We start from the raw sequence: 13,240 nt of genomic DNA, 5'->3' as shown, positions 1-13,240 counted from the left end.
CAAAAATGTTCTTGCATAACAAAATAGGGGCACAATTGGAGCCAGATGTGCTGGCTTCCAAATTGCAATAGGAGTGAAAAGTGCCAGCTCTTCCAACAGCTCAGTTGGTAAATGTAGTCCTCAGTGTGGTGCTGAGCCACTTAGGCAAGGACTATTCCAGCTTTGACCCCTGCACTGCACTTGTATCAGCCAATGGGGTTGACAGTGATGGTGTGCTAACGCTAGTCTTAATGGCCTGATGCCCAAGAGTCGACACCTTCCCTAGAGGAGGGATGAGAAATCGTACTGAGCACCATAACTGTGTAGGAAAGTCGTCATCTGTGAATTAACAATGTACCTTCTTTTCCTGCTTGCAGAGAGGTTCATGGCACCGAGCTGTATGGGGATTGTTTACATCCCTTTACACATGGTCTGGGGAAACTGAAAGTCCAAAATACTCCATGTTCCAAAGCTGACGTTCAGCCAGCATCGGAGGTCCAGCTGTACAAAGAGGTCCCCTTCCAACAGGATCTGGTTTCTCGTGACCCAATTGAATCACAGAACGGTAAAAGGGACAGTGCAATTTTGCTGGCAGAGGCAAGGGACATGAAGCCACTCTCGTTGGCCTTTAGGAATGAGCAGAAGACCAAAGCTGGAGAACCACCCTCGGTATCTCCAAGTCCCAGGCCAATTTCTGGCAGTAAAGAATCCTCCACATCTGCTTTAGACTTTGCGTTGTTGAAACACTCTCCCAATTCTGCCAGTAAGGCAGGAACTAACACCCGACACCAACAGTTGGCCAATGACGAGGTGCGAAGGGCTCCAACTTTAGAGGCGGCTTCCCTGTACTCGGCTGTTGACGGCACCATTCTACAACATCCTCCCTTTCATAGAACACCAAGAGAAACTGGGCAGAAGATGCAAGATCAGAATGTCCAATATAAAGCACCCCTTTCACTGCTTCAGCCTAATTTGTTAGACGGCAAAGATACCTTTCGAGACGTGAGCTGTGGTCACCTTGAAGAGCAGTGTGACTTGGCCAAGGTCTTGGCTTTACCTCTCCCACTCGCAACACCAATGGAGGTACAGCACCCCAGCCAGCGTCCGTTGATAATGCCAACATCCAAGTCTCCAGTATTAACTAAAACTTTGGGACTCATTCCAAAGGATATCATGAACAAAGACTCCAACGGGAATTCCAAACATGGAAAACTGGAGCCTGAAAAAACAAATGACTTCTTTGGCATTTCGAACAAAGGTTCTGTTTATAATCAAGTGCCTTCTACACCCTGCCCTCCAGCACCCGAGAAGCAAATTACTGTTGTCCCACAGATGGAATTGGGCGAGAAGATAAACAAAGGCAAGTACTCCAGGACTGATTTTATTGGCAGCATACATCAGGAGTCAAACACCGACTACAATCCTTTCAATAAAGAGCAGCTCTCCAACTCACTGACCCCCATGCAAAGCAGTCAAGGTTTGGGCCAATATAATTACAATTTGTCTCCCATAAATGATACCTCAAACACCAAAAGAATAATTAACCAGGTAAACAATAGCGCTGATTACTATACACCCAAAAAGTACAAGGCAGCCAGGGCAGCAAGCCCTTGCCCCAAGAAACTCTCCGGTGAGTGTCCGCTCTCTGCTGGGGAGATGAGGACTAACGATGTAAAAAGGGACACGAATTTGGCGAAAATACCGACTCCCAATGTATCTCCGGTCAAGCAGCTGTCGGGCCAGGATACTTGCAGCGCTGGTCCGTCTTTGCAGTCCAACCCGCACAATTGCCACACAAAGCTAAAGAAAGCTTGGCTCACACGACATTCTCAGCAAGACAGCACAAAGGAGCAACAAGGAAGTAACGGCAGCGAGATAGCTTCAGGGCAGATTGCTTCCAAAGGGGTGGCGGCAGAAGCTGCTGCCCTGCTCGAGAGCTCAAAGCAGCGGGAAGATAGCGCGAAGAGGCTAGCGGCCAAAAGGAGCGGCGACAGCGAGCGTAGCGACCTGGCGGAGAATAGACGCTGGCTCAGGACAAGGCGAGAAGGCAAGGTCACCGACCAGCACAAGTCAGGCCAGGTCTTGGAGGAGGCGGGGGAGGAGAAGAAGGTGAAAAACAACAGCAAGGAGAAGGAGGAGGAAGAACTGGGAGGAGCCAGAACTCTGAGCAGAAAACCAGAGAAAGAAAATGGCCACCTGCAGAATGGTAGGAGGGTTGTTGGGATATTCTGTTCTCCTTATTACATAGAAACAGGCCATTCAACCCAACTGGTCTGTGCTCCACACGAGCCTCCTCCCACCCTACTTTATCTAACCTATCAGCATATCCTATTCCTTTCTCCCTCCATATGTTTATTTAGCTTCCCCTTAAATGCATCCATGCGATTCGCCTCAACTACACCTTGTGGTAGCGAGTTCCACATTCTCACCACTCTCTGAGTGAAGAAGTTTCTCCTGAATTCCCGATTGGATTTATTAGTGACTATCTTATATTGATGGCCCCTAGTTCTGGTCTCCCCCACAAGTGGAAGCATCTTCTCTACGTCTACCCTATCGAACCCTTTCATAATCTTAAAGACCTCGATCAGGTCACCCCTCAAAAAGAGCCCCAGCCTGGTCAATCTTTCCTGATAGGTTAGTTCTGGTGTCATCCTTATAAATCTTTAATGCACCATTCTCCAATGTCTCTATATCTTTTTTATAATGTGGAGACCAGAACTGTGCACAGTACTCCAAGTATGGTCCAACCAAGGTTCTGCACAAGTTTAACATAATTTCGCTGCATTTCAATTCTATCCCTCCAGAAATGAACCCCAGTGCTTTGTGTTTTTTAGACTTTTTAGTGTCGCTACATTTAGTGATTTGTGCAACACGTAATAGATTAACCGGTTTGTTTTTCACTCTCCTTCTCTAACTTGTGTTGGGCCCAGGTTTCCCGATTTTTCCAAGAGAAGGCGGGTGTTAACAGGATATTCACTTTGCAGCAGGAGTCGCTGGACAGAAAACAGGAACCTTGACTGATTATCCCCTTCCTAGTCCAGGGTACAGTTGCCAACTTTGGTTGGATCTATTCCTGGAGATCGCATCAATTCACCCACCCAGACAAGCACATTTTTCCCCCCATCTCCAACACTTATAACTAATAAATGAAAGCGTTCAAAGTAAATGGCAAACACACCATTTTCTTTAATACTCCTATGATTTTTTTTTTTTACCACTGGATTTGCTTGTGGCAGTGTCCCGGAGACTCCTCTTTAATTCCCGGAGACTCCAGGGCAATCCTGGAGGGTTGGCAGCCCAGTCCAGAGGTATTGAGGGTATTTCCAGCCCCACTTTCTGCCGACGTGAATGAGCAATGTCCAAGGGAAGGAGACTTGGGGACCTCTCTGCTCTGTGTGGCTGATTCTACATCAGCCCACTAATCCGTCAGGGCGAGTCTGTATATCGCAACAAACGGGGAAGGAGGGGAATTTCCGAGGGGGTCAGGGGGTTGTCCCCGTTCGTCCATCATAACCTTGGCGCAAGAGCCGCAGGAAATGCCGGAAAAGGGAACTTCCCACAAACGTCATGGAGAATCCGTGTGGAAATTGGCCCCATTGATTTTTTTTTGAGCCCAGGCTCACTTCTAGACGGCGGGAAATGTTGCTGTTGGCGACGCCGCTGAACTCTCTTCTCTCGTGTTTTCCCTGCAGATGGACCAGATGCAGAATGGCCCAAAGTGCCCCAGAGGGCGACGCTTCCCAAGAGCGCAGGGGAATCCTTCCTGCAGGACGTCCCCTGCACTGAGCTTTTCACCAACGTCCCTCGCTGCCGAGACTGCTGGCCAAGTCGGAGCAGAAGGGGACAGGATTCGCCTCCGCTGCCCTCGTCCTGCAGGTTCATGCAGCTCCGCAGGTATTTCACACTAGGAAAGGGGGGGGGGGGGATTGTGGGGGGTGATTGTAAAGGGGGAGGGATTGTGGGGGGGGTGGATTGTGGGGGGGATTGGTGGGGGGGATTGTACGGGGGAATTTTGTGGGGGGGCGAAAAGAGTTGTATAAACGTCAGTAAGAGTTTTATTAATTATAATTGTTCTCCCTCACTAACTCTCCACCCCTGCCCTTCCTCCAGCTGTGGCGATGTATCTGCCATTGCCCACTGTGGCCGTGCTCTCTCGCGCAAATACTCTCCATTGTACTCAACAACTTGCATTTATATAGCGCCTTTCACATAGCTCAACGTCCCAAGGAGCTTCACAGGAGCGTTATCAAAAAGGAATTTGGCATCGAGCCACACAAGGAGGGAGTGGCCCGTATTTTCCGATGCCTAAGGGTGGGCACGCGCTGTGTACACACCCGTAGGGACATCGGAAATGCCGGTTTCAGGCACGCCAAGCACATGCACTAAAAACCGGTATTTCCGATCTGTGAAGAATGCTCTTGACAGATCCTCTGCCTGCCCTGGAGAAGGGCCTCTGCGGGGGGAGAGTTCCGCTTTCTGCACAACCTCCGCCCGCTGAAAACCCTTAGAAATCTTACGCCTGATAAAAGTGGGTGTAAGGTCTGGTTTTAGCAGCATATGAATTGAAAAAAGTTTTTAAAAATAAATAAATAATTTTCACTCATTTATAATTTTAAAATACTTTTAAAAATGCTAAGTTTATTTTTAGCCCTGTTTAAAAAAAAAACTTTAATTATTTTTTTCAAAAGATTAAATTTTTGTTTAAAATATTTAATTTAATGTAATTTTAACTCATTTTAAAAACGTGATTTAAAAAAAATTTATTTAATGTTTTGATGTGTTTTTGGGGTGATCTCCATTCATATATTTGACAGGTCGATCTGTCAAGTGTATGAAGGGAGATTCCCTTCTCCTGTTGGCTCCCCATGGCCCACGTGATCCCAGGGACGCTTGCGAACCGCCTGCGCCCCTGGGATACGCGGGCCCTGCGCATTTCGACCGTGGAGAGGCCCAGGAGCGGAAGTGTCCGGATCTCTGGAGTCCTCAGGTAAGTCCGTAGATTTTTTTTCCGATAGGAGGCCTCCGCACGCAGGAAGCCTCTGATCGGAAATTATGGGCCATTAGGACAGTTAGGTAGGTTTAAAGGAGGAGAGAGCGAGGCGGAGAGGTTAAAGGAAGGAATTCCAGAGCTTGGGGCCACGGCTGCTGAAGGCACGGCTGCCACTGGTGGAGCGTTCAAAATCGGGAATGCGCAAGAGGCCAGAATTGGAGGAGCGCAGAGATCTCGGAGGGTAGTAGGACTGGAGGAGGTGGCAGAGATAGGGAGGGGGGCGAGGCCATGGAGGGAATTGAAAACAAGGAGGAGAATTTTAAAGTTGAGGCACTGCCGGACCAGGAGCCAGTGTAGGTCAGCCAGCGCAGGGGGTGTCACTTCACATCCGCCACTGCTGTGGCAATAATGTCCCATTCATTAAACCGACCAAGACTAGGCCGGACCCCAAGGGAGCCTCTCACTGTGCAGCTGCTGAAAGCTCATCATTAATTACGTTAATGAGGCCTTAACGAGCAAAAAGCTACTTTCTCTCTGAACTGAGGAAAGAATTTCTTGAAGGAAGCCCTAAGTATGAACAATTAGTCCATTAGCTCTTTCTACCTCCGCTCTATCACATTTTATTCAAGTCTCCTTATTTTTGCTGTTGCTAAAATAAGTGAGTGGAGGAATTCTGGTTTAAATTATATTTAATTCAGGTTGGTTATTTTCTGCTGAAATAGCCTCCTGCTGATCTCTACGGGCTTATAGATGGATGTTGGGATGAGATTCCAGAGAGCTGCTGGAGTCAATGGGACAGCAGCCCAACAGTGAGCCAGCACCGTAAGGAGAGAAATCGTCACTGGGTGCAGCCAAGAAGTTGTCCCCTATTACGTGTCTCTCTCTCTCTCTCTCTTTTGTTGTCAGGCTGTCCATCACTAGGAATGGAGGTCTGACGGTCGAAGGTTTCTCCACGGAGGAGCAGGTCAGTGAAGAAGCTCCACCGGAGACATCGGCCCGTGCCGCAGAGGCTGGTCTGGATCTCGACACCGCCGCCTACATCTTGGCGCATGTGGGCGATCCCTTCTGTGACCTCGTGCTGGCCGAGCGGAGACTGCTCGCGAGGATCAGCGAAAGCTACGATGGTAAGGCTGTGGGTCAGGAACGGTGATGGCTCCGGGCTTGTACGGCCATGTTGCACGCAGCGGCGACTTACGCAGACTCTCGCCTCTTCAAAAGGGGCCATATTTACTGGAGGGGTGTACCAATCAAATCAGCGAAGCAGACACAGAGGTGGCGACCAGCCTGTAATGTGTTGTCCCCATCGCTTCTTCATTGACCCGGTGTGCTGCTCCACTGCAGGTCTCCCGTACATCATCCAAGTTGGCCGCTCTGCATCCGTGAGTGTGGACTGCGAGGGACAGCAAGCTGTCACTCAGAGGGTGGTGAACCTATGGAATTCTCTACCACAGAAGGCTGTGAAGGCCGAGTCATAGAGTTATACAGCACAGAAAGAGGCCCTTCGGCCCATTGTGTCCGCGGTGGCTATCAAGCCCTGTCTATTCTAATCCCATTTTCCAGCACTTGGTCCGTAGCCTTGTATGCTATGGTGTTTCAACTGCTTATCTAACTGCTTCTTGAATGTTGTGAGGGTTCCTGCCTCTACCACCCTTTCGGGCAGTGAGTTCCAGATTCCAACCACACTCTGGGTGAAAAAGTATTTCCTCAAATCCCCTCTAAACCTCCTGCCCCTTACCTTGAAACTATGCCCCTTGGTTATTGACCCCTCTACTAAGTGGGAAAGTTCCTTTCTATCTACCCTATCTATGCCCCTCATAATTTTGTACACCTCAATCAGGTCCCCCCTCAGCCTTCTCTGCTCTAAGGAAAACAACCCCAGCCTGTCCAGTCTCTCTTCATAGCTGAAGCGCTCCAGCCCAGGTAACATCCTGGTGAATCTCCTCTGCACCCTCTCCAATGCAATCACATCCTTCCTATAGTGTGGTGCCTAGAACTGCACACAGTAGTCCAGCTGTGGCCTAACTAGCATGTTTGTACAGCTCCATCATAACCTCCCTGCTCTTATATTCTATGCCTCGGCTAATGAAGGCAAGTATCCCATATGCCTTTTTAACCACCTTCTCTACCTGTCCTGCTGCCTTCAGGGATCGATGTACATGCACACCAAGGTCCCTCTGATCCTCTGTCCTTCCTAGGGTCCTACCATTCATTGTGTATTCCCTTGCCTTGTTAGTCCTCCCAAAATGCATCACCTCACACTTTTCAGGGTTAAATTGCATTTGCCACTGTTCTGCCCATCTAACTAACCTGTCTATATCGTCACTGAATATATTGAAGAAGGAGATAGAGAGATTTCTAGACACAAAAGGCATCAAGGGGTATGGGGAGAGAGCGGGAATATGGTATTGAGATAGAGGATCAGCCCTGATCATATTGAATGACGGAGCAGGCTCGAAGGGCCGAATGGCCGACTCCTGATCCTATGTTTCTATGTTTGGCCATGGGGGCAACACAGCCAAGCTCATTGCTGCCCCTCAGCCAAGGTCTACACATTACTCCTTTCCCAACAAGACTGACTGGCCAGCAATCAGGAGCAGGAATGGGTGGTTTCCCCTCCAAGTTGCCGAGGTTAAATGCAGTGCCTGCAATGTTGCGCAAAGTCTCTGAAATGTGATCGGTGACATGAATCAGTCATTCACGAAAGAAAGACTTATGAAGTAATACTGAGCGGCCTACGGGTGGCGCTGTCCAGGGAGAGTATAAATATTCAGGCACGGGCCCAGCTTGCGCAGGACATTCTTAAGAGGAACTAGTGAAGGACACAACTAGACCTCCATGTTGTAAAACAGTTGATTAAAGCTTTGTTTAACGCTTAGACCAAGTGCCTAGTACTTTTCTTTCGTCAATCGGTGTGGCTCATTTACCGTTTTTTCTATAGGGGCCATTGCCTGTAAGGCGCCAATTGGAGAGAAGGAGGAGACGTGCGACAGCTGTCACTCTGTGGTGTTTAACCTCCACTGGGTCTGCCCAAGGTGCGGCTTCTTTGTTTGCACCGACTGTTACGAAACGAAGCAGAAAAGAAGTGCCAGGAACGAAAAGGGTGAGAGTCCGTGAGCGTGAGCGCGCGTTTACACGTCTGCGCGTGTGCGAAGGTGGCGGTGTGCGCACATGCACTGGCAACTCGGCCATGGCTCAGTGGATAGCACCCTCACCTCTGGGGCAGTTCGTTTGTGGGTTCAAGTCCCCCACTCCAGAGACGTGAGCACAAAAATCTCGGTAAGCTGCCCTGCCCCACCGCGCGGCCCATTCAAATTTTTGCGCGGGCGCGGTTTCTACAACGTGAAAGCCGGTCAGCAGCCTGCGTGGGTCCTTGCAGCTGACTGCGCAGCTTAACGGGAACATTGATTGAGGGAGCGCCGCACTGTCGGAGGTGCCGTCTTTCAGAGGAGACGTTAAACCGAGGCCCCGTCTGCGCTCTCAGGTGGACGTAAAAGATCCCACGGCCACTATTTCGAAGAAGAGCAGGGGAGTTCTCCCCGGTGTCCTGGGTCAATATTTATCCCTCAATCAACATCACTAAAAAAACATGATCTGGTCATTATCACATTGCTGTTTGTGGGAGCTTGCTGTGCACAAATTGGCTGCTGCGTTTCCCACATTACAACAGTGACTACACTTCAAAAAGTACTTCATTGGCTGTAAAGCGCTTTGGGATGCTTTGAGGTAGTGGAAGGGACGATATATCTTTCTTATAGGACAATGGAATGGGAATAAAGGTTAGAATATTCTTTAAAAGCTACGTTGCATATAGTGACAGTCCGAACAGCTGTATTTTTTTATATTATAAATCTTGAGTGTGGGTCCTTGGCTCGGGTAGGACAGCACTAAAGGGGCAAAGTGTAGCAGAAGATGAGGTAAATGATCAAGTGATGGTTAGCCGAAGCAAAGCTTGAGCTTTAACAGCAGAGAGTTGGCTTTACAAAGTGACACCACTATTCCTGGCCAGAATGGAGATGATTGAGTAATTGCCCTGTCAATCACGCCTGTCGACTGCACTGCTGTAAGTGGATTTTCCACATGTAATTTGTATTGTGTAACTATCCTCCTCCACTCACTGCATTTTGCTGGAGGAGTAATCTGTTTTTACCAAGAGAAGTTGCTGCAGTTTTTTTTTTTGAGTTCTGTTTGCTGTAGTTGGTAGAGACTCTTTTTAAATAGACTCTGTAGACTGCTTGCTGTAGTGCACGATTTAAACAGACTCTGTTTGCAGAGTAAATGAACTTTGTTTGCTGTGAAATACACTGTCTGCTGTAAGTCCGGCCCCACCGCCAACTCATTGGCTGACACGGTGCCACTCATTGGCTGACACGGTGCCACTCATTGACTGACACGGTGCCACTCATTGGCTGACACAGTGGTGTCAATAGACAATCTGCATGGAGACTCTATGGACCAAATGCTGGAAAATGGGATTAGACTGGACAGGGATGGATGGGCGGCGCAGACACGATGGGCCGAAGGGCCTCTTTCTGTGCTGTAAAACTCTATGACTCTATGATTGTAGGGGGAAGGGAGGTCTGAGGGAGAATATAACATAAGAAATAGGAGCAGGAGTCGGCCATTCGGCCCCTCGAGCCTGGCTGATCTTCTCCCTCAACTCCACTTTCCCGCCCTATACCCATAGCCCTTGATTCCGCTAGTGTCCAAAAATCTATCGATCTCAGTCTTGAATATACTCAATGAGGCCTTGGGTAAGTGTAGGAGGGTGCGATTTCAATGCAGGGAAGAGGGACGATGCTTAGAAAACAGCTTAGAAAAGAGACAAGGGAGGATCATTTAAACGAGCACTGATCATAGCAGTATGAATGAGGGAGACAAGACGGGTTGTGACAAATGGAAGGTGGAGTCTGCCCTTCTGGATTTGAGCCAAACAGTCCAGTTGGGTATTTTCTACCCCCCTTACTGTACATTTTTTCAGCTTCCAAATTTGAGATCACTCTCCTAGCTGAACGTTTCCCTGGCTCTCGGCCTAGTGCAGACACACTCGGGATAGACCGGAAAACGTTGCTCGGGAAGAGAAACAGAACAACTTTTCCGTTAATATTTTAGCTACTGGAATTACCCGGGGCCTCGTTTAAATTATTGAGCAAATTTATTTCGTAAAAAGAAAAACAAGTGAATAGCTGCTAATGGTGTGATCAGAAAGGACTTGCATTTCTATAGCGCCTTTCACAACATCGGGACGCCCCAAAGCGCTTCACAGCCAATGAGGTATTTCTGAAGTGTCGTCGCTGTTGTAATGTAGGCAACTGCGGCAGCCAATTTACGCACAGCAAGCTCCCACAAACAGCCACGAGATAACAAGAGATGATCTGTTTTTTAGTGGAGGGCTAAATATCGGCCAGGATACTGGGAGACATCCCCTGCTCCTCTTCAAGTAGTGCCACGGGATCTTTTACATTGCCCTGAAAGGGCAGACGGGGGTCTGGGTTTAATATCTTATCTGAGAGGACGGCACCTCCGCCAGTGCAGCACTCCCTCCGTACTGCACCGCAGTAACATAGAAACATAGAAGATAGGAGCAGGAGTAGGCCATTCGGCCCTTCGAGCCTGCTCCGCCATTCAACGAGATCATGGCTGATCATCCAAACCCTAGCACCCGGTCCCTACACCGACAGCCATCCCACCCAAGCCCTATCCCCGTAACCCCACGTATTTAATCCCCCCCTAACACTAAGGGCCAATTTTTATCACAGCCAATCAACCTAACCCGCACATCTTTGGACTGTGGGAGGAAACCGGAGCACCCGGAGGAAACCCACGCAAACACGGGGAGAATGTGCAAACTCCACACAGACAGTCACCCGAGGCCGGATTTGAACCCAGGTCCCTGGCGCTGTGAGGCAACAGTGCTAACCACTATGCCACCGTGCTGCCCCAGTGTTGGTCTGGATTATCTGCTCAAATCTCTGGAGCGGGGCGAGCGCTGCCGCTGAGACATTGTATTGTACATGGTATCGTTTAAAATGAGAAATCCTTCAATCTAGCTCCGCATAAATAGTGGCCATCTAATTCTGAGCGAATACTTTAACATAGACAGTGGGGGGAAAATTCCCTCGTGCCCCCTTTGGGCGCCAACTCCGCCGGGGCGCTGCTCTTAGCGCCCAGAAAAAGTTAGCGCCCCCCCCCCCCCCCCCACGCCATAAATTGAGTGGTAGCGCCCCCAGCAGGAGGCGGTGCTGCTACTGGAAGCACCCCCCCTTCCTTCCTGGGGCGCTACCATTTAATATCGTGGCGCGATGCGCAACAGCGGCACGTAGTGCCGCGGTGTTACAGGCCTCCCTCCCCTGATTAAAGGGGAGGGGGCAGCGCACACTGGGGCCCTGCTGGAGCAGTGCCGGGCTGACCAATCGCGGCCGGCACCCCGCATGAAGAAGTGGCTAATTAAAGGGCAGGTAGCCCAAAGAAAAATGGCCACCCGGCGCCTGCCCTTTAATTAGCGCCGCTGCGGCTGCATAAACGCCCCCCTGACCCTGTCGGACATATCGTATGGTGGTAGGTCAGGGGGGCGCGACCGAAGTTTGCGGCCAGGGCGCGAGCTTGACGCTGCGCATGGTGATGGCGTCATCGGTGGAGGCGCAGCGTCGTGGGGCACTACCAGCAACGCCGCCGCTAACCTCCCGCTGAATTTTGCGGGAGGCGTTAGCAGCGCCATGCCCGGGCGCTAACTGGAGGCGCAAAGCAATCCAATTTTTCCTCCAGTGTTCCTTGTACCTTTCCCACTGTGCGAGATGATGTTGGCCGAAGCTATTCATCTCTTTAGAATTCCAAACTGACTCTCAAAAAATTCAAACAGTTACTGGGACGCCTGGATTTGAATAACCTTTGGCCGCATTGGAAAGTAACTTGCTGGCATTCAAATAACTGACCAAATCGCTGAGTCTGTGTCTCATTAAAAGTAGCTTAGCTCCTGCCTCAAGCTTTGTAGAGAACCGAAAAAAACTTTGTAACTTTTCGTATCAAGTGAAACTTGGCAAAAAGATTTTAGCTTCAGCTGGTTTTTAAGACTGAAATTCCAGTCTAGGCCCCACACAGCTAGGGAAGATCCCGAGTCAAAGGACCGGAAAATGCACAATAAACCAGGTTACCCTCTACTCCAACCTCTTTTTTTTAAATCTTCATTCATTTTGTGGAGGGAGCAGGTTTTCCACCTATGCCCTGTATTGGGGGTGGGTGGGAGGCAGGTTCCTGGGCTGGGTTGCCCCTGCGAATCTTTTTATGCCCTTACAAGGCCTCAGCGGAGCACACGTTCGTGCGCGAGTCTCGTTAAGGCCCCAAATCCTCGGCAGAAGCCAGGCGATGGATCTCAGAGGGCCTCCAGGTGTCCCTGGAGGAGCGGAAGCTCCCCCTTCCTGCCAGCTGATCCGGATGGGTGCCCGGCCCACCGCTCCCGATGACCTCTCCCAATAACCTCTCCCAATGACCCCTCCCTGGGATTCTGTTCCCGCGTGGGCGTCCACGGCAGCCAGGAATCCCGCTTTCCCTGCTCTTCTGCCGATGGAGCCGAAACCGTGGAATTCCAGTCCCGCACCTTATGAATTGTGAATGGATTTAAAGGGACAGCCACTAACCCAAACTTAAATCCTCCATTTTTGTCGCACTGGTTTCGAATGTGGCAGTTGGTAATTGTAAGGACTGTAAACGAAACAGGAGAAATCTGTTTTTCACTATTAAATTCATAAAAAGACTGCCTCCAGTGGGGAAAAACTCTCTCAAAATTCAGTCATTCACTTTAATTGAACATCTTCTTACTTTTCATATTTTCTGGCACTGTGAAATTCCACATCAAGACTGTGATCCATTGTCACAGGACTATATAAAGGATCAGCCATGATCATATTGAATGGCGGAGCAGGCTTGAAGGGCCGAATGGCCGACTCCTGCTCCGATTTTTCTATGTTTTTCTAAAGCCCATTCGAGCAACAGTTTCAGAATCGGACTTGCATTTGGTTTGGTTTGATATGTGGCCGTAGTTGGCCACCATAGAGCGACCAGACCAGAGGGTGATGAGATTGTACAGCCTAATATTTACTTAAAACAGTAGCCAAACCGTAAATCTGCCAACTTGCTGATCGCGAAGTGAGAAAAAAAAACGAACGCCGTTTTTTTTTTTAAAAGAGCCGGAATGATTTAGGGCTACTGTCAGTAGACAAACATTGCTTTGTTGCCTGCAATGTGACAGGATGTCCCCCAAGCAGGTTTCACTTGCCA

General features: G+C 49.5%; 1 protein-coding gene across 4 annotated transcripts in view; it reads left to right on the top strand.

Moving 5' to 3' along the window:
• LOC147097920 (uncharacterized) overlaps positions 1–13,240 on the top strand; it is a 78,761-nt gene that overhangs the window by 42,874 nt on the left and 22,647 nt on the right. For all 4 annotated transcript variants that reach the window (XM_085970995.1, XM_085970993.1, XM_085970994.1 and 1 more), the window contains exons 7-10: positions 357–2,185; positions 3,672–3,873; positions 5,876–6,093; positions 7,908–8,069. In XM_085970995.1, the coding sequence (XP_085827121.1) occupies positions 357–2,185; positions 3,672–3,873; positions 5,876–6,093; positions 7,908–8,069 (2,411 nt within the window). The remainder of the gene's footprint in view (positions 1–356; positions 2,186–3,671; positions 3,874–5,875; positions 6,094–7,907; positions 8,070–13,240) is intronic.

This window comes from Somniosus microcephalus, chromosome 30, assembly GCF_052327205.1.
Source record: "Somniosus microcephalus isolate GS21.2 chromosome 30, FLI_Smic_1.0, whole genome shotgun sequence".
Classification (NCBI taxonomy): domain Eukaryota; kingdom Metazoa; phylum Chordata; class Chondrichthyes; order Squaliformes; family Somniosidae; genus Somniosus; species Somniosus microcephalus.
This window is presented reverse-complemented; position numbering and strand designations above follow the sequence as displayed.